Source organism: Hyaena hyaena, unplaced genomic scaffold (assembly GCF_003009895.1).
Source record: "Hyaena hyaena isolate Hyena2069 unplaced genomic scaffold, ASM300989v1 scaffold_180, whole genome shotgun sequence".
NCBI classification, from domain to species: domain Eukaryota; kingdom Metazoa; phylum Chordata; class Mammalia; order Carnivora; family Hyaenidae; genus Hyaena; species Hyaena hyaena.
Window position 1 is genome coordinate 2,529,364 of NW_024080811.1, and position 27,265 is coordinate 2,556,628.

Consider the following 27,265-nt stretch of genomic DNA (forward strand, 5'->3'; position numbering starts at 1 on the left):
CGTTGGGCTCTGTCCTGACAACTCAGAGCTTGGAGCCTGCTTCGGGTTCAGTGTCTCCCTCTCTCTCTCTCTCTGCCCTTCCCCCGCTCACACTCTATCTCTCTCTGTCTCTCAAAAATAAATAAACATTGAAAATATTTTTTAAAAAAATACAGGGACAGTGTAATTTTATTCAGTTCTTCAAAGAAAAAAAAATACCATATACTTTTTCCTGCCACATTGTTTTTTCATAATTTTATTATGGAAATGTTCAAAATATACAATAGTAGAGAGGATATGACAAACTCTGAAAGCCATCACTCAGATTTAAAAAATAGCAACATTTTGTCAGTCTTTCTTATCCCTTTTTTGTTTGGTTTTTAGAGGAATTTTTTCTGGGAGTATGTTTTTTTATAAGTTTATTTACTTTGAGAGAGAGAAAACCAGTGGGTAAGGGGCAGAGAAAGAGGGGGACAGAAGATTCGAAGCAGGCTCCGCGCTGACAGCAGAGAGCCTGATATAGGGCTCACAATCGCGAACCATGAGATCAGGACTTGAGCCAAAGCTGGACGTTTAACTGACTAAGCCACCCAGGTGTCCCCTGGGAGTCTTTTAAAACATACCCCCAGGCAACATATCATTTTGCCATTAAGAACTTGAGAAGGGAGGGGCGCCTGGGTGGCTTAGTCGGTTGAGCGTCCGACTTTCGCTTAGGTCGTGATCTCGCGGTTCGTGGGTTCGAGCCCCGCGTCGGGCTCTGTGCCGACAGCCAGCTCAGAGCCTGGAGCCTGTTTCAGTCTGTGACTCCCTCTCTCTCTCTGACCCTCCCCTGCTCACGCTCTCTCTCTCCTAGAAATAAATAAAACATTAAAAAAAATTAAAAAAAAAAAAAAAGAACTTGAGAAGGGAGCGGTTCTTTAATTCAGTGCTGGGGCAAAGAGAGGGAGTGGTGAAATCATTCCTCAATGCCCAACAGCGGGTCTCGATCCCATAGTGAGCTGTAAAGTCTAATTTTTTCAGGACCAGGACTTTTGATAGTTTAGGATGGAACAGAGAATACCAGCATATACTGTACATAGTACAACTCAGGATTGTTTTATGAACAATATATTTATATACATATATTATGTCTTGGGTTGCAACATAGAAGAACTCTCTGTGAGTTGTGAAAAATGAACCAACAATGGTGAAGAGAGCCAGGAGGAATAGTTTCTGAGAAAGGAAGAGGAGAATGAAGGTTGTTTCCCTCCCTCACCCCCCAAATCCCACACTGCTCAAGGTCCCCATTCTGTGGAGTGGCGTCAATCCCCTTCCCTGCCCACACTCTACCTACTACAGGCTGGACTTGACAGAGCCAAGGGGAATGTAGAGAGGAGACATATTCAAAGAGATTTCCTAGGAAGAACTGGCCGGGGCTGATGTCCAGAGCAAGGAGGAGACAAGAGTCAAAGGAGACGCCTGACTGCCCAGCCTGGGTGAGGAGGAAAAGCAGAATCCAGGGGTAGAAAGAGTTAAGTTGAGGAACACTTGATGAGAAGGACAGAGTAGATGGTGAGTTAAGTTTCAGGCAGGTTAAATTTGAGGTGACAGTGAGACGTGAGCAATGTCGCCTCTTCCAGGGGCAATTAGAGATACAAGAAGGAGTCTGAGTGAGAAGAAAAGGCTACAGACACAGGTGAGGGGCACAGTGCAGGGACTAAGTTCAAGATCCTGCCCCTAGGGAATGCATGGGTATGTGGGTGGTCGGTGTCACACAGATATGTAACGAACAGCAGCTCCTTCTAGGAGGGGTCCTTCTGCATTGGCCAGCCCACCAGTCGATACCTTGGATAGAAAGCTCAGCTGACATGGAGGCCTTCCCCGACCCATTCACCACCATGCACGTGTACACTCCCACATCATCTTGGCTGACCTCATGGATTTCCAGAACTTGTACCCCATTCTTCTCAGACATAGATACACGGGCACTTGGCTTCAGGGGAACATCTCCCTGCAGATGGGAAGAGGGTAGCTTGGTCAGAGAAACCCGTTTACCTTTTGGCACTACCCTGCCTCTTGCCAATTCTGGGGGCACAATGTTGGGCATGGGCAGCAGAACCCTCTGCTCTGGGCTCTGTCAACATGCTCAGGGAGGAGTCCTTGGATAATCCAAGGGCTCTGACTCGAGGTCTATGTGACAGTGCGGTATTAGGTCCAGCTTAGAGCAGGCGTATGGAACTTGCTCCAAAGGAGCCCTAGTTTGAGGTGGGACATCCTACATTCCTCACTTTAGGTCTGCTTTGCCCCCCTCTCCTTTATTCTTTTTCCAGGGTCAGTCTAGGAGAATTGGGAAATAGGTAAAAGGTATCTCATCATTCATTTTATCCGGGAATTCCATTTGTGAGGAAGTGACTCTCATAGGCCTTGACCCCAAATGTTCCCCACAGCTCCTCACGGCCCTGTTCTCCCACCTCCTCTGCCCTGCCCTCACATTGCCCAGCCCTGAATGAAACACTCTCAACCTGTTTTGAGGTAGATGGGACCGTCTCTGCCTCACAGACAGGGATACCAGGGTTCCAAGAGACAAATGACTTGCCCAGCACCACATATTTCACGGATGAGGGAGCTGTGGCTTGAAACCTAGTTCCATGACTTCAAATTCCATTCTCTTGACATGGTCAGGTCTGTACTGACTCAGAAGTTTTATGCTGTTTGGGGAGGTGGATTGTAGGACATTGAGGACTGAGTAACAGAGGCAGAGCGTGCATATAGGGGCAAGAAGAAGCAGGGCTACTGACCTACAGAGAATTCTAGGGAACCACCTAGAGTTGAAGCAGAAAGGACTGATTGGAAAGACAGACTCCTGTTGGTCCAAGGGTCTAACCCTCCACATTCATGGTCCTCAGGGCTGGGCCAGAGGTGGGGCAGATAAAACCTCACCTTGAGCCACGTGACCTGTGGTTGGGGCCGGCCAGTGATTTTGCAGGAGAACCGTCCCATCTGTCCCTCTCTGACTACGGCTCGGCCCAGCTTCGTAGCAAACTTTGGCGGACACTCTCCCCAGATGCTGGGACGGGTCTCCACAGCGGGGGCTGCAAATCTGTCCCTGGAAAGAAACCAGCAGAGTACAGCAGTAATTCAGATATTCATGTCACTTAAGTTGGATCAGATACCAGCAAAAGGCAACCTTCCCAATTCTGCCTCAAACACATTTCTCATGTACCCTCTGGAAAAGTCTGTGGCACCAATGCCTATTTCCTCTACCTCCTGAACAAGCAGCTAGACTTCATATAAGAGCCTCCCTTGAAGTACAGTATACCTGAATTCTACTGAGCTCTGGCCAAAAGCCTGGGTTTTGGCCAACAGACTGCAAGCAGAACCCACAAAAACTTCCTGTGAGATTCTCCCCCCTCTCAACCACTCTCTGGCTAGATGCACAAGATCCAAGAGAAACTCCGAGGCCATGGGATGACGGAACCATAAGATGGAAGGAGACTCGGTCCCTGAAAGATGATGGCAAGGGTCTCCACCTGTTCAAGAATATCTAAGTGGACTTTGCTTGAGTAAAAAAAAAAAAAAAAAAAAAAAATGAACTTTCCCTGCGTTAAACCATTACAATTTAGGGGCCTGTCTGTTATAGCAGCAACTGTTACTTGCCTTTACCAATACAGGTTTACTTTCTATAAGAGGAGCCACATACTGATTGCGTCTTCTAGGTCTGCTTACTTACGTCTTCTGACTATTGCCTTGATTGTCAGAGATCCCTGCAGACTACGGCCACTTCTTCCTCAGCATTTAGCAGTTGGACCAGTCAAAGGGGCTATCTGCACAGGCTACCAGGTCAGGAGGCATTGTGTGAGAGACACCTCACATCCCAATAGGCTCATGCATTAGTTATTATAGTCCAGGATGTTCAAGAAGACTCACACCCGAGAGCTGTTCTGTCAGGTCAGCAGGAAAAGCCAGTCTGGCCCTTCCCCTGGCTGAACATTCTACAACTTACCCCAAGGTTTTGGAAACAATAGGCTGACCTTGCATCTTCACAAAGGTCCCTGCAAGTAGGAAACAGAGAGAAGCTTGAAGAGTCGTGTTTGAGCCACCAACTCGGAGCAATGAAAGTGAGGAAGAATCAACAACAGGGTGGGGGATGGGGTAATGACAGGAACAGTTCACCCTGACCGAGCCTGTATTGGCCAGGCGCTATGGTGGACTCTTGACATACATCATTTAAGGAAGCCAGTACTTCATTATCCTTCTATTTTTTAAACAGACGAGAAAAAAGAGATTTAGAGAAGTTACGTTGCTCGCCCAAGTCACAGAGCCAAGAATAGTGCATAAATACATACAGGTGTGCCTGTTCTAGAACATTCAACCCTTCTGCTGAGCTATTACATGCCACTGGACCTTCTACTTTGGGAATTATCTGTGGTGATCCAGGACCTCTCCAGAAGATGAGCCTGTTGAAGGGAGAGAGGGAGATGCACACACATCTCTCTCGCCAGATCTATTCACATTTGATACAATCAACATGGCAGCCTTCCACTTATGGCCCAGCAAATGGCAATACCTGTCCTGCTGGCAGAGAGCAGATCACTAGCTATGAGCTCTTTAGAACCAGCACCTCACTAGAATTGGCACCAGCAGCACCGTGGACACTACAGGTCCTGGTTAAGGTGGACAGGAAGCAGTTAAATAGCAAACCCAGTCAGGCAGCTGCTACTGGGGAGGGACAATTCCTAATGTGATTAGGAAGTGACCATAAAGTGGTGAGGTGTTTTTGAGGAACAGGGAGGTGGGAAAGGAGCACATTTCTGAGATGGTGATCAGCCTGGAAGTTGTTCTCTTTTTGCTACAAGCTGGGAATGTTTATAAAACCCTGCCCAGAGCACACACAGAAAGTGTGGAAGTCATTCCCTGAATATCAGCAGGCAGCTGCAATGGGAAATCTGCAGGGTGTTTACTGGAAGAGGGGTAAACCTCCTGCTGGAATGCCCAGGAACACAGGAATGGAGACTGCATACTTACCGTGGCCATATCTGGTTTATGGATGAATGAATCTTCATGGAAAAGGATTAATAGCAAACAAACCCCAGCATCACATTTAAGTTATGGTTCCAGTGGGTTGACAATTATTGTACATGTATTTTGGTTTACCACACCTATTTAGTGAATTGTGTATAGTTTTCATTCCATGATGTAGGTTTGATTCTTGCCATTCAACAGTCTGTTCAAGGTTAAAAGAACTTCTAAGCAAATAAAAGGAGAAACTTGTTCTGGGAAGACCCAACTGAAGATTGCAATCAAGATGCTGGGGCCTCTCAGACACCTTTGGAGGAAGGGCAAACCAGTCAGTCCTTTTTGAAAGTATGGGAGCGAATAAGAATCATAAGCTCTAAAGAGACTCTAATCTTAGACCAGCCCCTTCCTTTCTGTGCCTCCAAATCAAAGGAAATGATGCTAAAAGTAGAAAAGAAAGTTTACAAAGCTTTTCATTTCAGTCTTCTTGGTAACAGTAAAAATTAGAAACTATAAATGTCACACAGTAGGAAGATAATAAGTGGTTAAGTAAAGTGTACAACTGAACATCTTATTCTGCCATCGAATTATGTTTAAGAATATACGAAACCTGCAGAAATACGTTATGGTATTACATCATTTGCTCTTCGGCAGACTCCAGTTGGGCTGTGATCCTCTGTACTCCACCGAACTCATCCTGACCACGGTCTCGCCAGACCCAGTGGGTAATCCTGTCCCCCATCACTCAGGTGCTCAACAGCATTTGACATGGGGCCATTCCACTCCCAGTGCATTCTCCTCCAGACTCTCCAGCTTTTGGCAGGTGCCTATTCTTTGTCAACCACCTTCACTGTTCGACCTTTGCATATGGGAGTGCCCCAAGGGCTGAGTCCTGGGTCCTAATTCTGCACTTCTGACTCTCCCCCACAACCCCCCGACCACAGGTAGTCTTAGATACCATCTATAAGCTGATGACTCCCAAACCATATCCCCACTAGAACTTTTTAAAAAATTTTTAATGTTTATTTCTTATTTTGACAGATACAGACAGAGTACAAGTGGGGGAAGAAAAGAGAGAGAGGGAGACACAGAATCCGAAGCAGGCTCCAGGCTCTGAGTTGTCAGCACAGAACCCGACGTAAGACTCTAACTCATGAGCTGTGAGATCATGACTTGAGCCCAAGTTGGACGCTCAATGGACTGAGTGACCCAGGTGACTCTCCCCACCAGAACTTCTTATTCATTCATCAGAAGTATCCAGAACAGTACCCAAATCCTTGTAGGATTTAAATTCTTGTAAAATAAATGGATTTTACAAAAAAAAAAAAAAAGAGCAGCCTACAATATTATCAATTCAATGTGATCTTAGCTAGGAAAAAATAAAGTAGCCAAGCACAGGAAACCAACAGAAGAAAATATGTCAAAATGTTATTAATACTAATTATTTTTGGGTGGGTGGACCATGAGTAATTTATTCAGCTGTATTTTTTAAAACCTATAAATACAATGGTAATGAAAAAACAAAATGTGATCTAGTTAACAAAAATAAAGAAAAAGAAAGGAGGGGCGGGATGGAGAAAGAAAGCAAAAAAAGGAAGAAGATTCTGGTACCCAAACAGGAGACTAATAGGGCCTCTTATACCTGCTACCACCATGGCATTAGCCACATAGCCAATCACTGAGATGCCCCCCAAAAAATATCTAACTACCATTCACTGCGCTTATCATGCTACTGTATCACTCACTTCATCTCGTGGCAAAGAGTTGATAAACGTTAGACTAATTATCTGATGAATGGATAAGCAAAACATGATCCATTCCTATAATGGAATATTACTCAGCCATACAGAGGAATAAAGTACTAGTACATGTTACAACACGGATGAACTCTGAGGAAAGTCACTATGATTCCATTTATATGAAGTGCTTAGAAAAGGTAAAAGAATGGAGACAATGCACATTAGTGGCTCTCCAGGGCCTGGGGGAGGCAGATGGGAGTAACTGCTCAGTGGGGATGGTGTCTCTGTTCAGGATGATGAAAGGTTTTAAAATTAGATGGTGGTGGGGTACCTGGGTGGTTCAGTTGGTTAAGTATCTGACTTCTGCTCAGGTCATGATCTCGCGGTCCGTGAGTTCGAGCCCTGTGTGGGGCTCTGTGCTGAGAGCTCACAGCCTGGAGCCTGCTTTGGATTCTGTGTCTCCCTCTCTTCTCTGCTCCTCCCTTGCTTGTTCTCTCTCTCTCTCTCTCTCATAAACATTAAAAAAAATTAAAACTAGATGGTTGTGATGGTCACACAACATGGTGAATGTACTTACTGCCACTGAATTGTACACTTTAAAATGGTGAAAATGGCAAATTGATGTGTATTTTAACCACAATAAAAAAAATAAAGCTAAACAGCTTAATCCAAAGGCTAAAATTCCTGTATTACTTAGAAGAAAAAAAAAAAGCAAAAATATGGCACTGCCTAAAAGAACGGCAAAGAATGCTGTCTAGAGGAACGTCTATATCAGGGTGAGAGCAGTTTATGGTATAATCCAAAGGTAACACACCAAGCAGGCAGCTAGAAATAGCACAGAGTGCTTATTTTAACGTGAGTTAACACCGGAGAGTGGACATAAAAACCAAAAGAGAATGCGGGCTAAAATAACCAACAAGGTCTATTTATAGGCAAAAATTTGAAGCTGCAAGTTGTCAGATAAGGCAAAATTAATTTTGTGAAAGTATGAAAATCTGGCAGAACAGTAAAGCTAGGGAAGAAAATAAGTGGAAAGGGGATTAGGATGGAAATGCCGAAAATAGAAGAGTTAAGAGAGCTGCCGAAGACAGGATCAAGTTAGTGAGGGGGGAAGAAAAGGCCAAGGCACTGAGAGCATTGAAACAGTTCTCTTAGATTTTTCCAGGATGAATAAAAGAGAACGCTGGCAGGTTTTAGGAGTGAAAAGTTCAACAGTGGAGGGAACTAGGATGTTTTTGTTAAAGGACGCATAAAGACTTGGTGGGGACAGAAGAATGCTGCTGACAAGGGGAAAAATGTGATCAAGATGGTAAGGAGAAGGGATGCATCCACAATACGTGATGATGTAACCTGTCATCCAGACAGGGACTCTGCACTGGAAGGGATGTAAGTCATAATTCTGCCAGGACTATAGAAGTAAACCCGGACTGTTCCAGGCGAACCAGGGAGCAGTAGCCCTACTCTGCAGGCGACATCAAACGGTGTTTGTTTTTTAAGTTATTTATTTATTCATTTAGAGAAGAGGGCAGGGGCAGAGAGAGAGGGACAGAAAGAATCCCAGGCAGGCTCTGCGCTGTCAGTGCAAAGTCCGACGTGGGGCTCCATCTCACAAACCATGGGATTATGACCTGAGCAAAAATCAAGAGTGGGATGCTTAACCAACTGGGCCACCCAGGTGCCCCAAAACAGTTGTTTTAATCAGAAAAAAATACCCATTTTTTATAACAGATATTTAGTAATGCCCCCTGTGCCATCCTGAATCAAAGTTCACTGCTAACTCTCATATATCATCTCAAGAAGAAAATAAATATAAAGCCCCAACTAAAATATTATGAGAAAATAAAAGTAAAGTAAGTTATAATAATACTGATTTCAATATGTAAAGGTTCAACCATGACTATTTCAGTACGTAAATGCTCAGGTGCACTAGAAGACATAAGGAGGTCAGATGCTCACACTAACTCATGGGCACATTTGGATTCAAAAGCGAATGATGTGGAAAAGCACTGTACTAGCAGTCAGGAAAATCAAAGGACACAGGTAAGCAGGTGGACAACTGAAAAATAAAAGAGTTTAAAAAAAAGAATTATTTCTCAATAAAGAGAGAAAAAAATTAAAAAGAAAATTACTGGGGTACCTGGATGGCTCAGTCGGTTGAGTGGCCGACTTCAGCTCAGGTCATGATCTCACAGTTGTGGGGTCAAGCCCCACATCGGGGTCTGTGCTGACAGCTCAGAGCCTGGAGCCTGCTTCAGATTCTGTGTCTCCCTCTCTCTATCCCTCCCCCACTCGTGCTCTGTCTCTCTGTCTCTCAAAAAATGAATAAATGTAAAAAAAAATTTTTAAAGAATACTATTAATGTAGTTTAAAGAAAAGTAGTGTTAGGATAAATGGCAGAAAAGACATATTATATATATATATATATTCACATATATGTGTGTGTGTATATATATTCACATATCACACACACACACACACACACACACACACACACATATAAAGTATGAAATAACCCTAAAGGAAGATAACAAAGCAAGACAAGTTACAGAACACTGGGGTAGAGAAAATGAAAAACACAAGACTCTGTGTGTGTGTGTGTGTGTGTGTGTGTGTGTGTGGTGTATGTACATGTGTGTATGGTGTCACTAGCTCTCTCCCCTTTCCTCCTATCCGCACCTTCCAAATCTCAATCTGCGCCTAAATCTGACTCGTTCCTTCGGGACTAGCCCAAGTGTCTCCTCCAAGAAGACATCACAGACCACTTCAGCCTCCAGAGGTCTCATTCTCCTCTGAGTTTACAAAGCCGATGTGCCAATTATTTGGCAAGTAAACCCGTGCTGCCTTGGCTGGAGCTCCGCTTTCACTTAGCTTTTAATGAGCCTAGGTCCTATCTGACCAACCAGGTTCGTGCAGAAAGGATCCAACAAGTACTCTGTTCCCCACACAGCACCGCACAAAGTCAGCACCTCATAAATACGCCCAGACATTGAATCGTAACTGCAATGTAATAATGAAATGTGAGGTCACGAAAGTCAGTCTCTTGAGGGCAATAACGAACTCTCACTGCCCTGAGAGCCCGGCACAAAGTCAGCACATTCAATACAATCTGATGAGAGCTGTGGACCACTGACTAAGGGCTGGGGAGAGGTCGAAGAAAAGGGGCAGAGGAGTGAGACCCGTGAAAGGGAGCAATGTCAGTAGTGACAAAGCAGGGCCAGTCAGGGGCGCTGGCACATACCGTGGAGGGGAAAGGAAAGGGGAGGGTGAAAATCAAGGAAGAAAGGGAGTCAAGGTGAAAGGGATTTGGGAGTCACCCTTCAGGAGCAGAAAGGAGACCAAGTAATTTGCACGTGGCTCTTCCACATAGCAAGTGAGTGAGGCTTCTGCCAAGGCTGTTTTGACACACAACTGTTTCACCACCAAGAGATCCGTGGGGCAGAGAGAACAATGTTCGTGTCTAACACATTTTTATTGTTAACTCGATGAGACAGAACAGGACAAAAACTCAGAGTTTTTAAGACTGTGGCTGGAATTTAAAAACATTTTAATGTTTATTTATTTTTGAGAGAGAGAGACAGAGCACAAGCAGGGGAGGGGCAGAGAGAGAGGGAGACACAGAATCCGAAGCAGGCTCCAGGCTCTGAGCTGTCAGCACAGAACCCAACGCGGAGATGAAACCCACCAACCATGAGATCATGACCTGAGCCGAAGTTGGACACTTAACGCACCGAGCCACCCAGGTGCCCCTAGACAGGGCGTATTGTCCTACAAAAAGGAAGGGGCATCAGAGAGTGTTATAAACTGAAAAGAGTTTATACAGAATCTCAATGGGAAATATAATTACAGGTCTTTAGGAAGGTGGGAAATGTAGATTTAAAAAAGAGAGTACAAAAGAAACAAGAGCACACACATACAAACACACACACACAAGGAGAGGCACAACAGGCAATCTTGAGGAATACAGTAATTTAAGACCCTGCCACTACAAACAGACGTGGGCTCAGAATCCATAATGTCATCAATCTAACCCAATATGAAAATAAAAGGGACCTGAGAACCCTGTCCCTAAAAAAGGGTAGTGGCAAAAAGAAATGTGGCACAGGAGCATTTCCTACAAATTCAAAGTCCCCTAGGAACGCTGGTGTCAGTGGTGCCAGTAGAGCTGGACTAGCAGTCACGAGGGCCACTCTTCTCCCTTAGGCCTGTGACATGGGGTCACTGTCCCTTCTGCTGCCAAATTCCCAACAGCTTGCCGCCTGACCCTCTCTCTCCCACACTGCCAGGGGGCCTTGGCCTGCAGGACAGGGATTCATGGGGAGTAGAGAGTGGAGGCTGCAGTGCCCGGGTGGCTGGGGCAAGGGGGGAGCGTGCTTGGTTGGAGGTGAGCAGGAAGCCAGCCTTCCAGAAGAGGAAAGCCAGGAGGACGGAGGAGTGCAAGCCTTGTTTGGAACAGGGGCAACTGAAGGGTAGAGCAAAGCCCTCCAACTCTTGGCTCCCACTGGGCCAGCCAGTGGTGTGGGTTAGGGAGGAACTGAGCAAAATCTGTATCTTTCTGGGATAAAGGAACAAAAGCTAAACAAGTAAAGTGGAGGTGAGGGGCACACGGGAGCTGCCTTCTATCATTTCATTGGGTGGCGTGCCATTAAAAGATCTAGCATACTGATCTTTGGTTTGGATCTGGAAAGTGCCATCTATAGGGAAATGGAAAAAAACTGTTTCTCAGTCAATTTCCAGAAAATGGATGCTTAAGGACAGGAAACCAATGCCCCCCACCCCCACCCCCTGCTGTACACACACACTTCAGTGAGATATTTTGCCTAAATAAAATCACGTCATTTTCTTCCTTGATGCCCTCCAGTGGCTTTCTATCACCAGGGTCCAAGCCCTGCCTGCCTCTCCAGACATATCTTCTCTCTGCTGGCCCCACTAACTGTCTCGCTCTTTCCCACTCTAAAATATGTCTGCAAATACTCCCACAACTCTTTGTCTGGGGCTTTATTTCTGGTCCTGGGAGCAGACTAGATCACACAGAGGCCAAGCCAGAGGGATGCAGAGTTCACGTCACGAAGAAACCCTCAAGTAACGACAGACAGGGACATGTCTCCAGCCCCCGCAGCCTTCAGTTAACTCCGAGTTCCCGCGGCCACTCTTCTCCCTTAAATCCCATGACATGAGGTCACTCTTTCTCCCGCTGTCACATTCCAGGCAGTCTGCTACCTGGCCCTCTTTCTCACACAGGGTTAGGGAGCTCTTAATTCTACTGCCAAGGTTATATTTGTTACTTACTCATAGTCTCTCTTTCCTAGTAACTCCAAGGGGGCACGGACTCTGTCTGAATTGCTTTGCTCCCTCTCCAGTGCCTGACACAGAGAGGACCAGCGTGGTGAACAGCCCTTCACACGTAGCAGACATTCTAGGAGGAGGGGGCATAGCTCTGTTTTGTGGCTGACATAAAAGTGGGCAGCCTCAGAACCCATCACCTCTAGGGGAGGAAGTTGAGGAAAGAAGTCCGTGGAAGTGGAGGAGGAGGAATCTGTACGAAGGATGGGGTACCTAACCGAGATCCCGCAATCCTGGGATCATGACATGAGCCTAAATCAAGAGTCAACGCCTAATTCACTGAGCCACCCAGCTGCCCCAAAAATTGTTCCCTGAATACTAATGCAGGGTGGTTAATGGATTGGAAGTACGTTTCAGAGATGGAAATAAACTTTATCCACACCCTCTGAAACTATGGCTCTTGCTACTCCTCTCCTCCTAGAATAATTCTTTATTTCTCAACATCACCTTTATAGCTTTCTCACTGCCCAGTGCACCGGACATGTCAATCATGGCTAGGGTGACCATGTAATTTATTATCTAAACTGGGACTCTTTTGAAAGTCAAAGGAGGCTCCATTTATAATCACACTGGCAGAGTATAAACCACACCTAATGACATCTGTCATGACCACAGGCCTGCCAATGTGACAACTCCCTGGCAGCCATGTTTTATACCCATTACCCACCCCGTACCAGGGCAGGTTGGAACATGGTGGCCCCTGTCCAAAGGATGACCAATCCCAATCTTGCCAGCAACATGGAGGAAGGACGGGATGAGAGTTAGCTCTGGTTATATTATATCTGGTCTCTGCACATCTTTTCTTGGCTTTGTGGCTGCTTTCTCACAACCTATGAGCACATGTTCCCATTCTGCCTTGCCAGCCGTATCACACACCACTGCTAACTTTCATAGAAGCTCTACATTACTTAGCTGATATTCCTAATGAAAAGCTCAAAAAAAAGAAGTATGATAATCAGATTCCATGAAAAAATTCAGGAATATGTTAATAAAGTATTTTGTAGGTGTGATGGTAAATTTTGTGTGTCAATTTACTGAGCCGAAGGTTGACTAGATATTTGGTCAAACATCATTCTGGATGTTTGTGTGAGGGTATTTTTGGATGAGATCAACATTGAAATCAGTAGACTGAGTAAAACAGCTAGCTGCCATTTCCAATGTGGGTGGGCCTTATGCAATCAGTTGAAGATCTGAATAGAATGAAAAGGCTGACCCTCCTCCTTCCTGATTGCCTTTGAGTTGGGACATGGGTTCTTCCTCTGCTGTTGATTCCCTCTGAAACATCAACTCTTCTGGGTTTTGAGCCTGCCGGCCTTTGCACTGAAATGACACCATCAACTCCCCTGGTTCTCAGGCCTTTGGACTTGGATTGAAACTACAGGGTTGGCTCTCCTGGGTCTTCAGCTTGCTGACTGCACATCGTGGGGTCTGCCAGCCTCCACAATCATGCAAGCCAATTTCTTGTAATGAATTTCCTTCTACATATATATGTACAATCTATTCTGTCTCTCTGGAGTACCCTAACCACAGGTCTGAGCGCTAGCCCACGGGTTCTCAAAGTATCGGTCCCAGGACGCAGCAGCCTCAGCATCACCAAGAAATTGGTTATAAGTGAAAATTCTTGAGCCCATCCCAACTCCTAAATCAGAAACTCTGGGGCAGGGCCTGGCATTTTGTGGTTTCAGAAAGCCTTTCAGGTGATTCTGATACATGCTCACATTTGAGAATCACTGTATTAGGCTAAAAATATCACATCAGTAATTGAATCCTTGCTATTCAAAGCGTGTTCCAGGGGCCAGCACTGGTCAGAACGGCAGACCCTCAGGCCCACACTCCACCATGCAATCAGAACCTGTATTTTTAACAAGTGTCCCAGGGGGGTTTGTGTGTCCCCACATTCACACTAAACAATCCTGTAAGGTGAGTATCGGCCACCCTGAGGCCTGCATCTCCCTGGACTTGCCAGTTTGCCTTACCCTGAGCTCTTGAGCTCAAGCCTTAAAATGAACCCCGTATTACTTGAAATGAGCTAAGTGATTCCTTGGTCCCTGGAACACAAAAGGCCTCCTCAGACTCAGGCCACCAAGTCTAACGCACCTCTGTCATTTCAGCACGACCCCTCACCCCACCCCAAGATCTAGACTATTCTGTGGATGTCACTGTCAGGACTACTCACCACCTTCTTCATATATGTGGGTTTTCTTTCTTTCTTTCTTTCTTTCTTTCTTTATTTCCTGCTAAGCCTTGTTTATCCCTATTCAAATGGGAGCTTCTAGAGCTGTGCTGTCCAACATGATAGGCATTAGCTGTATGTGGTTACTGAGCTCTTGAACTATGATTAGTCTGAATCAAGACGTGCTAGAAGTGTAAAGTATACCACAAAGGCTAAAGAATGTAAAATATGTCATTAATTTTATACTAATTATATGCTGAAATGACAGCATCTTGGATATTTTGGGTTAAGGAAAATATTTTATGAAAATTGACTTCACCTGCTTTTTTAAATGTGGCTACTAGAAAACTTAAGATTATATACATGACTCGCATTATATTTCTATGGACAGCTGTCCTGGAGAATAGGCCTGTGGCCCTGCTATTTGAGAGAAAGCTCCCAGAGGGCAGGAGTCATGTCTCTTCTTTGCTCTATGGCAAGTCTCTGTGATCAACCCCCGGGAGGTGGGTGAGTGTCAGAACTTGCTGCGGAGAGCCTTTCCAGGGTTCACACTGGGGCTGCATCCCACTATAGAAGGCCATGCATGAATGGTCCTATCGTTAAGGCATTTGTGCTCATGGAGGATGTTGCATATTTCTTGGCCCTGGTGACCAAACAGTCAATCAGACGAGAGGGCCTATTCCTCTATTCTCCATGCAAAGATTTCTCCCTGGAAGTAGTGCTCAGGATGTTGCTACCGGGTTCAAATATCACAAGGCTACATTTACCTGGTACCTACTATTTGCCAATGCCACACTGATCCTTACACAACCCTTTGGAGCAGCTGTTAATTCCAGTGTACAGACAAGGAAATAAGGCACCAAAAGGAGAAGTTCCCCACAGTTAGAAACGAGTGGAACTAAATTCCAAGGCCATTTAACAACACTGCCTTCTGAGTTTGACCACTAGGGGGTTGAGAGCCTTCACATGAATTCCACTCTTAATTCCAGGACCTCTGATCTTTCCAAGTAAGAAGCCTAGCCCAGAGCTGGTGAGAAGGCAGGTGGCTGCTAGATCCCTTTTGTAGAATTCCCATCCCCTCCAGGCCTATGGTCTATGGGGTGGTCCTAAGCCACAGCTGAAATGGCCCTTTGATGCAGAAGCAGAATGCACACAGGGCCATTCACATTTAAAGACCTGCAGCCTTTAGGCCATTCTCTATCTGCTAGGATTAGAACAGAAAACATCTTAAGTGGTCTGAGCCTAAATCTCCTCAAATTAAAACCAAACAGGAGGGGACAGGATTGAGAGCCTTAGTCTTCTCTCCCACCTCTATAGCTCTCCTGCCTTGTTTCCTTTCTGTTGCCCACATCTCAATTATGCAGGAAAAAGTTTTAGAAGATCATCAGCTCTAACTTCCTCAATAATGGGAATTGAAAACAAAGGTTTCATATTACCTGGGCTTTATATACCTTCTCTGTGTGCCTAACGCACTCCATTCCTTTAAAATGGATCACAGAAGGGACACCTGGGTGGCTCGGTCGGTTAAGCCTCCAACTTCGGCTCAGGTCATGATCTCATGGTTCTTGGGTTCGAGGCCCGCATCAGGCTCTGTGCTGACTGCCAGCTCGGAGCCTGGAGCCTGTTTCAGATTCTGTATCTCCCTCTCTCTCTGACCCTACCCTGCTCATGCTGTCTGTCTGTCTGTCTGTCTTTGTCTCTCTCTCTTTCAGAAATAAATAAAACATTAAAAAATTTAAAAAATAAAATAAATAAAATGGGTCACAGAAAACAAAGGCTAGCCCAGGATATAGAGACCACTGAATTTAAACCCTTTATTCTGCAGGAACAGAGAGGTTTAAAGGCACACATATGATTGGTAGAAGCTGGACCACAGCCTTGGATCTCTGATTCATAATTCCCAATTTTCCCAGAAATAAACAGAAAGTCAGAAAGGGGGGTATTATAGACTGAATTTTTGTGTCCCTACCCAAATTCATATGTTGAAGCCCTAACCCTCAGTGTGACTATATTTGGAGGGAGGGCCACAGGAAGCAATAAAGGTTCATTGAGGCCACAAGAGTGGGGCCCTAATCCAGTAGTACTGCTGCCCTTATAAGAGGAAAAGACACTGGTGCTCTCTCTCTGCCAGATGAGGACACAGTGGTCATCTCCAAGCTAGGAAGAGAGCTCTCATCAGAAACCAAATAGCCTCCAGAACTGTGAAAAAATACAGTTCTATTATTTAAGCCATGTAATCTATGGTATTTTGTTATGGCAGCCTGAGCTAATACAAGGGGGTAAAGTGATTTTTATTTGTGGATACTGAAAAAGTGCATAATGTAGGGGAAAGCACAGCACCAGAACTGTGCATGTCGAGGACCACTCAGAGACTGATCAGGGGCCACTTTCCATTTGGAATGTTCCAGCCCACAGGCACTGGGAGGTCATTAAAAGGAATGAATCACTCAGTTAAAGAATTCTGGGAAAGCATCCGAACTATGCACATTCTGTTTTGTGAAAAAGCCTGTCTTTCCATGATGTAGGGACGCAGGGAAAACATTGGCCCAGGTGCACCCCACCCCTTCTGGAACCTTCCCTGTCTACCTTAATCCTCTCATACAGTGTCCCTCAAAACCAGGTTGGGAAGACTGTCTCCTGAGAGAAGAGAAAGTAAGTCTGACCTCCTGGCTTATAAGCGCCTAGAAAGGCTTATTAGCTGAGGTCAAGGGAACCTTGTCATAACCTCGTCATAACATACATTACACATCTGTCCGTTCAGACATCAGGCTTTTAAGCAGCAGCCAGTGGAAATGTTCTCCTCAGTGGAGGGCCTTCAGCATGTAGGGGATACACTCACAGCAAAAGAAACAGTTTTACGTACGGTCAAATGTTTTTCCTGGAAGTTTTACAGTTAATAAAGTTAATAGAATTTGTTAAGTACAGAGGGGAAAAAAGAAGACAAAATAATTAGTGTTAACACATTGGGATGTTTATCTCCTATATATTTTTCTCAGTTTTACAAAACTTTTATAAAATAGCAAGTATTACTTTACAACGATGATAAGAAAACACTGTGCATTCGTTCTCCAAATATCTCAGTACCTATCTTATGCCAGGAAGTTTTCTAGATGCTAGCGATACAGCATAAACAATACACAGTCCCTATCTTGCTAGCCTTTCTAGTTAGAGGTGGGGGTGGAGGAAAGAATAAAATGGGAGGCAGTGGTGAGTCCTAGAAGTTCAGGGGGAGTAGGAAGACGGAGAGTCCTGGGGATAGGGTGGTCCTGGGGAAAGGGTCCCTAAGGAGGGGACATGGAAGTAGAGACCTGAAGGAGGACAGGACCGGCAGGGGAAGGCCCTGGGGCTTGCTCAAGGAAGGGTGGTGGGGGGCAGGGAGGTGACAGCCTGACCACAGTGAAGGGAGCCTGGCCCAGAGCGGTAGATGGATCTGGAGAGCCGGGCGGGGCCGGTCTGGTCTCAGTCTTAGTGTACGGGGAAGCCGCAGGAAGGCTGGAGAAGGAAAGTGAGGTGATGTGAGGTTGACAGTGTCTCCTAGGATGCCTCCCTTGTTCTCGGGAACCACATTTCCCCCATTAGACTAAGAGGTCCTGAGTTCAGTGGGTTCTGTGGGTTTCTCTTCCGCCCAAGAGCGGGGCAGAAGCAGTCGTGGGGAGACTGAGAGCTCATGTCCCACCACGACTCTTGCTACCTGAAACTCACCTTCTACAGTCAACTCCACTGTCACCTGGCGGGCACCACTATCATTGGTGGCTTCACAGGTATACTTTCCCTTGTCGTCCTCACGGACAGCATGAATCACAAGGCTGAAAGTCCCCCGGATACCACAATCCAGCAGGAAGCGGCCCCCACTGGTGATGGGTTGCCCATTTCGGTGCCACGTCACCTGGGGCTCTGGATAACCCCGGACCTTCAAGGAAAAGAAGAGAGCGTGAGAGCTTATACTTAAGGAGTGCTTCCGAGGTGTCTGGCATTTTTCTGGGTGCTTTACATGTATTAACTCATTTAAGCAGCATAACATCCCTTGAAGCAGATACTACATTCATGGCATGAAGAAACTGAGGCACAGAGAGTCTTTTGGTAGATTTCCCGTGGCCTCAAAGGTAGAAAGTGGCAGAACCAGGCACCCTGGTTCGAAAGCCCACGACACAAGTGACTCAAGTCTGGCTGCATATTAGAATCACCAGGGGAAGCTTTAAAAAAAATACTAGTGCCCAGCTCCTACCTTGGACCGATTAAATCAGAATCCCAGGGGGTGGGGACTGAGCATAGACATTCTGGACCAATGCTTCCCATTTGGATATGCAAATACATCATTTGTTAAAATGCAGATTCTGCTTCCCTGGGTCTGGGGGTGGCCAGAGATTCTTCAGTTCAGACAAGGTCTCAGATGGTGCTGATGCTTCTGGTATCCGGAACTCACCTTGAGTAGCAAGGTTCTAGACTTGCTACTCAAGTTGGTTGGTAGCCACACTAGCACACACAGCCATGGAGCACTCCAAACAGGGCTAGTCCTAACTGAGAGGCACCGTAAGTGTGAATTACACTCCAGTTTTGAAGACTTAGTGTGCAAAAAAGAATGGAAAATTATCTTGATAATTTAAAAATATTGATCACATGTAGACATGACAGTTTTTTGATACGGTAAGTAAAATACATTGTTAAAATTAATGTCACTTGTTTCTTTTTACTTTTTTAATGTGGTGCAGGAAAGTGACAACGGCACATGTGCTCTTGCTTGATATGTTCATGGGGCTGTGCAGCCCTAGATGGCTCTGTCTCTAATAACAGCTAGCCGCTAACATCTGCTGAATGCTAAGTGTTAAGCACTTTCCTAAGTACCTGACACATTTAAGCCTTTATGCTAACTTGTTCAGAGAGAAGATGTTTCCCCAAAGAGGGGAAGATTAAGAGAGAGAAATTCCAAGAAAAGAAATCACCTTGAGTTTCAGAGAAAGAAGTTTCCCCAAGGGCCCCCCAACCTCTGAAACTCAACAGCGCTTCCGAATGGACTCATCTTCGGAGGGGCAGGGTTCAGACTGGCCCATCGATGCGCAGCCCGGGACCCAGAATTAAGGGATTTTAGCACTGGAAGACCCACAGAAGACACCACAGACATCTCCTCGGAAAGAAGTTGTTTGCATTATAAAGCAGTGGTAGCAACAGCTTTTATCAATGTATCCACTGCAAGACACGAGAGAGTGGATATGGATGGGACAAACCCAAAATGTGCTGGATGGCCCCAAACTACATTTCCAAAGAGAGCTTTCAGTGACCTACAGTGACAGTCCTCCTCATATCCGCAGCAAGGTCAGAAAAGATAACTGTTTCAGTACGGGGAGAGAGGGGAGAGGGGGCGGCAGGCATTCCATGTGCACATCCAAACACAGCGTGTCCCCTAAGCACGCCGATGCGGAAATAACCATGTCAGCAGCTGCAGGAGCTGTCTTTGGACTGTGCTCACTTCCCTTCCCGGGTTCTAGCCATCAATTCATCCTCAAAGCCATGTCTCAGCAGCCAGGATGCAGATGTCTGCCTAGGAAAGGAAGCTTGGAATCACAGAGACAAGCCCCAAAGTGAACAATCCCTTCTTTGGTCATTCCACAGTCATCCCTTCAATGACACTTTGTGAATCTCACAAGGCCTGCCTCCCCATCCTCCCTAATTTGTACTCTGGCCGCAATGAAAAACACAAAAAAACCAATAAATAAAAACTTCAAATCATTATTACCCATCTTATTTATAATTTCAGGAAACAAAAGTTCCCTTCCCAAAAGTTTCCTATTGAAATCTACACCATATTCATGACAGAGACTGAGTATCTGTGAGGGAATGCTCAGATTCTGAAGTCACTTCCCCCTGAAGCAGAAAACAATGTTTAAAGTCACTGCAGCTTCACCAAAGCACTCAATGCCCCCCCCCATTTTTTTTAACTTTAAAAAGTTTTTAAATTTAATTTTGAGAGAGACAGAGTGCAAGCAAGGGCAGGGCACAGAGAAAGGGAGACACAGAATCTGAAGCAGACTGTCAGCACAGAGCCCGACACGGGGCTCGAACCCATGAACCGTGAGATTATGACCTGAGCCGAAGTCGGATGCTTAACTGACTGAGCCACCCAGGCGTCCGTATCTTTTTTTTAAGCTTATTTATTTTGAAAGAGACAGTGAATGAGAGTGGGGGAGGGGCAAAGAAAGAGAGAATTCCAAGAAGGCTTGACACCGCTAGCACAGAGGCCAACATGGGGCTCAAACCCACAAACAACGAGATCATGACCTGAGCGGAAAACAACAGTCGGACTCTCAACCAACTGAGCCACCCAGGTACCCCTCAAGTCCTATCTTTAGGCTGATGGTGCTGAAGGGGGCCACATTCACTTGGACAGATAAGGTCTGACCTCTATTATAATATGAAACAAAGTGTTAACAGTAGTTATCTCTGGGTCTCTCTTCTTTTTCTTCCCTGAGCAATTATTTTCTGGTATTTCTGCAAATAACGTGTCTGGCCTTTGTGAAGTAGAAAAAAATTTTAAATGAACATATGTGTTTCTTTTATATTACTATGTATAATGAATGTACAAACATTCATTAATTTGTCGAGGCCCTCAAGGTACTTAAATCTAGCAAGGGAAATAAAAGCACTCTGCAAATAAACATTATGCAACTTTGATGGTGATAAACGTTGTGTACCCATATAAAATCATGTCCTCTTGAGCACCACTATCTTGGCACAAAGATTCATACAAAGGAACATCAGACAACAATTACTTTGCGAAAACATATTTTTAGAAAACAGCTAATGAAAGATACTCTTTCCTACAAAAGGAAGTCTGTTGGAAGTCTGATTCTACAGTGACTTTGCAAATCACCATGATCTTCTCCACTCTGTTAGCTGTGGCCAGCCTAACCTCCAGAAGATGATTACACAGCCTTCCGTCAGCGTCACAGAAAAGGAGTGTAGAGCACTGTGATGGGAGGAGATAAATCATTAACTGTGCCAAGCATCGTTAGCATTCCATTAGCAAGTACTCTGGCCCCCTGCAGCAAGGCCACCTCCGGTGGCCCATCAGGCCCTGGGGCATCAATGATTAACTGGGACTTTGCAAGTATTCTAGACCTCAGGGACTCGGCTCCCTCTTTCCTTTGGATTCTCCTCTTGCTTTCTACACCACCCTCCCCTCCTTCACCAATTCACCCCTGAAATGTCCTGTTAAAATAATATCTAGGAATTTTTAAATATGCTGAAATTGGCACCTCTTAGAAAGCTGCAGTTTGCAGGGGGACTTTTGTAGCGCCTTGCACTTAAAGCACAGGATTTCTGTGAACTTGCTCAGTTCCAAGGTCTAAATGATTTGCAACTCCAACTCAAATCTTCCTAATACGAGAAAAACTCATTCAACCACTACCTAACGTTGCCTGAAGACAATCAGGTTTATGTAAACCTGTTTTTACTGTCTGTCCACTATCCTGGGCTCCTGGGTGAGAAAAAGAGAGAAGCGTGGGCTCACAACTTTGGGACAGAAGACAACAGCCCTGCCTTCCCTGGGTGCCTTATCTGCCTTCATCACAAGCCTTCAGCCAGGAACCCACAGCTAGGATTTTTGCAGCCTGGTCCCAGGCCACGCTAAACACCCACTGATACTTTCGTTTTTAGAGGGCCTTCGCGTACAGAATCTCATGTGATTCCTGCAGCACTATGAGCGAAGTGTCTTGGGTTGGGCTACCCAGAAGGAGAACCTGAAATAGGCGTTTAGGGAATCGCATCTGTGAACTCTTAGCCAATATATAGGCTGGGAATGGGTCTACTGGCCTGGTGAACGGGGTCTGGGTAGGGCTCCAACAGTGTCAGTGACCCAGAACGCAAAGCCAATCATATTATCAATCCTAAAGGGCTAAGGAAAGAGGCCCAAAGAAGTAGCTGATTAGCCAGTAAATGGCAGATTAAGTGGAGACCGCTCTATTCCTCATTGCAAATTCATGGTTTTGGTGAGACAAATACTGTAGAACCTAAAGCATTGATAAGTGCCTTTCCTTTCTTTAATAGACCCTGAGTCTCTCATTAAAGTAATATCTGCTCTCCATGTTGAGAAAAAGTCAAAGAGTTCATAAAAAATATGTCCAAGCCATAAACAAGTCTTAGGTGTGCCCCCAGAGTAACAATAGGGCAGTGCTACAGAATAAATGCTGTGTCCCTCCAAAATTCCTAAATTGAAATTTAGCTCCCAATGTGATGGGAGGTATTAGAATAGGGCCTTTGCCGGGGGGGTGGGGGGGGAGGGTGATTAGGTCCTGAAATTGAAGCCTTCATGAATGGGATTAGTGCCCTTATAAAAGGGATGGTGAAAAGCTCCCTCACCTCTTCTGTCGTGTGAGCACACAGCAAGAACAAGGAAGCAAGCCTTCACCAGACCCTGAATCTAGTGGTGCCTTGATCTTGAACTTCCCAGCCACTAGAACTGTAAGAAATAAACTTCTCTTGTTTAAGCCACGCAGTCTAGGGCATTTCTGTTATGGCAGTTTGAACAGTCTAAGATAGATTGGACCAGTGCCATACCTGTGCCCAAAGCACCCCCCAGGACGTTCAGTGTCACACACGGGAGGGTAGCTGGAGAGCTGGGGGCTGAGTCCTGGGACTGGCTTCGCTTTCTAGCCCCTTCAGGCTGTGATTCCTTCTTTCAAGGAAGAGAAAACAGCTCTTGACACCGAAGGCCATCTCTGAGATATTATGCCTCTCAACAGTGACCCACTTAGCTTCCTATCTCTCCCTCCAGTCTCCTCTGGGTCCAGCCCACTGCCTTCCTACCCTCTAATCCTCCATACAGGAAAACCAAGTGACCACAAGGAGACATGCTCATGAACATGAACAGGCAGCCCTGCCTTTTCACCATAATGAGTTTTTGGAAACAGCCCCATAGAGGGTCACTCTAAGGAGAATCATATTTTTGCCACAGAAACCACACTTAATTGGAGGTTGTGTTCTTGAATAAAAGCCTGGGATCAGATAAATCAAGAGCATAACCAACAACTTGTCATAAAAATAAAGATATAGGAACCATAACCCTATAATAATTTAAAATAGTAAAACTGTGCTCCAGCTCCATAAAATGTCCTCACAAACCTTTATGTCCTCAAAAGGCCTCTAGAAGGAATGGGGGCTCATTCTGCACGTGCTGGGAGATGAGGAGAAAGTGGGAAGTTGCTCAGCTGCTACGTTACACCTACCTGTTGTACTCAAGAGACATTTTTTCAGAAGCCGGTGCTCTTTTGAGATTTACTTAGTGACTGAAAGTGAAACATTCTTAAAGGCACTAAGACTCTGGATTTTTCTCTGCCATGTGTGTAGGGCTTTCAGTCTATTCCAAGGTGCTCAGGACAGGCTACCGTAACAGCCGAAGCCCAGAGGAGTGACAGGCTCCCTGTCTCCACAACCCTGGCAAGACTGGTAGACAGGGGGTGACTCTGCTGTTTTTGATGGTCTCCTGCAAGTGCTTTGTTTCTGGCCAGGCCTGTCTCCACATACGCACTGCAAGCCCACACAGCTGAAGGCTGATGTATCAGCCAGGTCCGGCAGGAGATGCATCTGAGGGGGCGCCCCTGTTGGAGGTGGAGGGAAACCAGGAGGAGAGAAACCAGGATTGTACTGAGGTCAGGGTGAAGACAGGCCACCCAGTGGGATGCTGCAGAACTGGGAAGATAGACAAAGAAGCCATGAGCCGTGAGCTAACAAACTTCGGGGGTGGGAACAGTAGACGCGAGGGGTGACCCAGGACTATCCTGGGTTGAATCTCGTTGAGTCACTGAATCAATGCTGGGAATGCAAAGCCCAGAGGACGGGCATTATGGAAACCTGTTAAGTGGACGTCTCTCCCCTGAGCAGCACAACACCAATTCTGCAACATGACTGCTGACCTGCTTATAATTCTCTGACTGCCTGCAACATACGACTCTGAAATTCTTACCCTATTTCAAGGCTGTTTCTTATATAAAAAATAAGTTCCCCTATGATAAATTACTAGGTCAGGGCTGGTGATTTGGAAACTAAAAAATATTTAGAAATAAACCAAAGGTGCTGAGGAATTAGTTGAAGAAGAATCCTCTGCCCCACCTCCCAGGATAAGCTCACTCAGATAATAAATAAATGCATATGATGCACAGAAAGGAGAATGAAAGCATTAACGCCCCAAACAAATCTGACCACAGAAAATGTCTATAAAACTGACATCATGGGTATATCATGAGGGTGAAGAGTGAAGGGTGAACCACGGCATGGCACGACCAAGCTGAGGGGCCTATGTCTACGTTAGCAACTGGCACACAACCCTGCAGACAGGCAGGCACTTTGAATAACCCTGTTGCCAAAAGTCGAAAGCCTTAACTGAACACACAGAATCCATCAGGAAGAGATCAGACCAGGCAAAACCAGCAATTAGTGAGAGGCTGAGACTCCTGGATGTGCCCTGCCGCTAGTCCAAGCTGTGAAACAGTGAGGGCAAAAGTGGTTCCATGAGAAATAAAATCAGAATGTAAAAAACCACTCCTCAAAGTGGCTCAGTAAATGCCACATATGTCTTCAGGGACAGATGCTGAAAGTCTCCCTCTGTAATCAGCCACTTTCACTTTTTACAGCAAGTTTTCCACGGCCCCAGACACAGGCATCCCCACACCCCTAGATATGCAAGTCTGAGAACTTCATGTTTCATCCCACTTGGAGCACAAGTCAGGTGGTGTCTCGGCAGTCTTGGGGTACACCTCAGGCCCTTCTGAATCTTACCCAAAAAATCTAATTTCCTTTATCTAAATCAAGCTTATCAATGTATGTAATTTTTTTATTTGATTCCCTTCTAATGATACAAGCACCTCAAAGCACCTGAAGCAGTCCAACAAAGAAACAAAATCCTAAGTGTAATCAGGACTCCTCACATATTTGCTCTCCTAGTTCCTGTAACTTCATAGTTTCCATATGACAGCAAAGTGTCCTTCTCTTTAAACTGCCAGTTGCTCTCTGGTGGCTGCAGGATTAATAGAGCCCTACCAGGAGCCTCTCTTTGCAAAGCCCTGGGGTTCTGGGTTTACTCACTCTCATGATGGCTTTCAAGGACATGGCCTCTCCAGCTGGTGAGGCTGGCCCAGGAGCTCACCATTTCTGCTACTGAGTTGAGATATGCTCTCAGCTATATTAAAATATTAATGTATGTGGCATTGTAGAGGCTTTAACAACTAAGTGCTATGGCTTGATTTTGTATGACTTGCTCAAGATCTCCTGCCCACCTTCCCCAGTGTCAGCTGCACACCCCATGCCCCTCTGCCCACCATGTGTGAGTCTGGTAGGAACATCAGTCCGTCAGTTGCCTCCTGGCCAATGTGCTTGGGCTCCAAAAATGAACACATGATCCAAGCCAGTCAATCAGAGCTCTTCGCTGCAGTTTTAAGTTAGAATAAAGGGAGACCAAAGCTATCTCCTTTCACAGAACTCTCAAGCTGAGAAGATAAAAGCCTGAAGCTGTCTATAGCCACCCTCTTATCGCATCCCTGCTGCCTGTTGCCCCCACTCAAGAGGAAGAAGCCAGCTGCTGAGTAAGACATTACATGCACAATGAAGAAAAGAGGTGGGGACCTTGCCTGACTGAACTGTTGGACTCAGGATTCACTCAGTTGTATAAGACAACAGATCTCTTTTGCTTAGTCCAGCGGGAGGTGGTTTCTGTCACTTGCAAACAAGAGTCCTCATTTGGGAAGGCATACAGCTTCTGGAATCAGACATGTCTGTGTATGAGTGCTGTCTGCACCAATCACCAGCTGCCTAACCTGGGGCAAGCTATGTAACTTATATGGGCCTCAGTTTATATAGCTGGAAGATGGGATGATACCGGTATCCACTTGCACAGAAAAGTTAATGATCAAATGAGATAAGCACATTAATAAAGTCTAAAAGTTAAATCTTCTCTCTCTTCTCCTCAAAGTAAATAATTCCTCAAATTAAGGTACCCCGGAACCCATTCAGCTCCCAGCTTTATTAACGGTGTGAAAATTCCCCAAGAAATATGCATACTTGTAAACTTCTAGGCTTGCTGGGCTTCGTCCTACACAACTCATATCCTTAACGACAACTTCAAGGTGCTATACTCTTAATTAGATAAAAACCTAACACTTTAACTCAGAACGCCTTCTGCTTTAGTTGAAAGGGCTTATTATTTTTACTTGAAAAGCCATCATTCTGTTTATGTAACATCACAAAGCACATTTCACAACAAATATTCAGTCTGTACTTTCGGTCGCACCATCATTCCACTTCTGTAATACCACGTGCACCCCGGCGAGAGACACTATCCCCTGATTTCTGCCTCACTGACTAATGCAGGCCTGGAATTTCAAGGGCATGCGTGAGTGTCAGAAAGGAAATAAATCTGGGGTAATAAATCTGGAGTTCTAACCAGTCATGGTTGGACCTGGAGGGAGAGACAGACATACTTCACTGGCAGAACAGATGCATCTCAGGTCTGCTCCCCAAACAATACACAGACCATTTGGCAACGCCTCCTTGCCACTCAAATAGCAGAGCCCAGATACCATAAAACTCAGAAACTGCCTTAGATCATACTGGAAAGGTCTTATATGATGAGGACTCTCTGAGAATATGAAGTAATTCTGTTTACAAACAGAGGTGGGCAAAAATGAGCCTAGGGTCCCAACAACCCCAAAACCTCTTGAGTTGGCCACCTTGGCTTGGTTTCTAATTTTTAGTCTCTCCAGATTGCCCCTCTGACCCAACACCTGCTCTACATACATGTTACCACACAAAGCGTGCAGTCTGCTTGGATTCTCCCAGCTGGCAGGTTGCGAGGAAGAGAGGGAGCAGGTGCGGTTTTGAAAGTGGGACCTTTCATGCCTTCTGCACCAATATGGCTAGAAGAGTGTCTCTATGATGCTGTCAGAAAATACCTGGCACAAGGGGCACAGAGAAGACATTGGAGTTTGCTACTTTATGGCAGAATATCCTCTCTAGGCCCCAGCTGCCCCCAAAGCATCCTGATCCACAGGAAGAA

General features: G+C 45.5%; 1 protein-coding gene across 7 annotated transcripts in view; it reads right to left on the minus strand.

Annotated features, from left to right (window-relative positions):
- MYLK (myosin light chain kinase) overlaps positions 1-27,265 on the minus strand; it is a 179,625-nt gene that overhangs the window by 118,503 nt on the left and 33,857 nt on the right. For 5 of the 7 annotated variants that reach the window (XM_039240627.1, XM_039240632.1, XM_039240631.1 and 2 more), the window contains exons 2-5: positions 17,929-18,136; positions 3,962-4,010; positions 2,899-3,064; positions 1,804-1,969 (exon numbers count right to left, since the gene is read on the minus strand). In XM_039240627.1, coding sequence (XP_039096558.1) covers positions 1,804-1,969; positions 2,899-3,064; positions 3,962-4,010; positions 17,929-18,136 — 589 coding nt within the window. The remainder of the gene's footprint in view (positions 1-1,803; positions 1,970-2,898; positions 3,065-3,961; positions 4,011-17,928; positions 18,137-27,265) is intronic. The other 2 variants (XM_039240633.1, XM_039240628.1) reach the window with 1 other exon arrangement.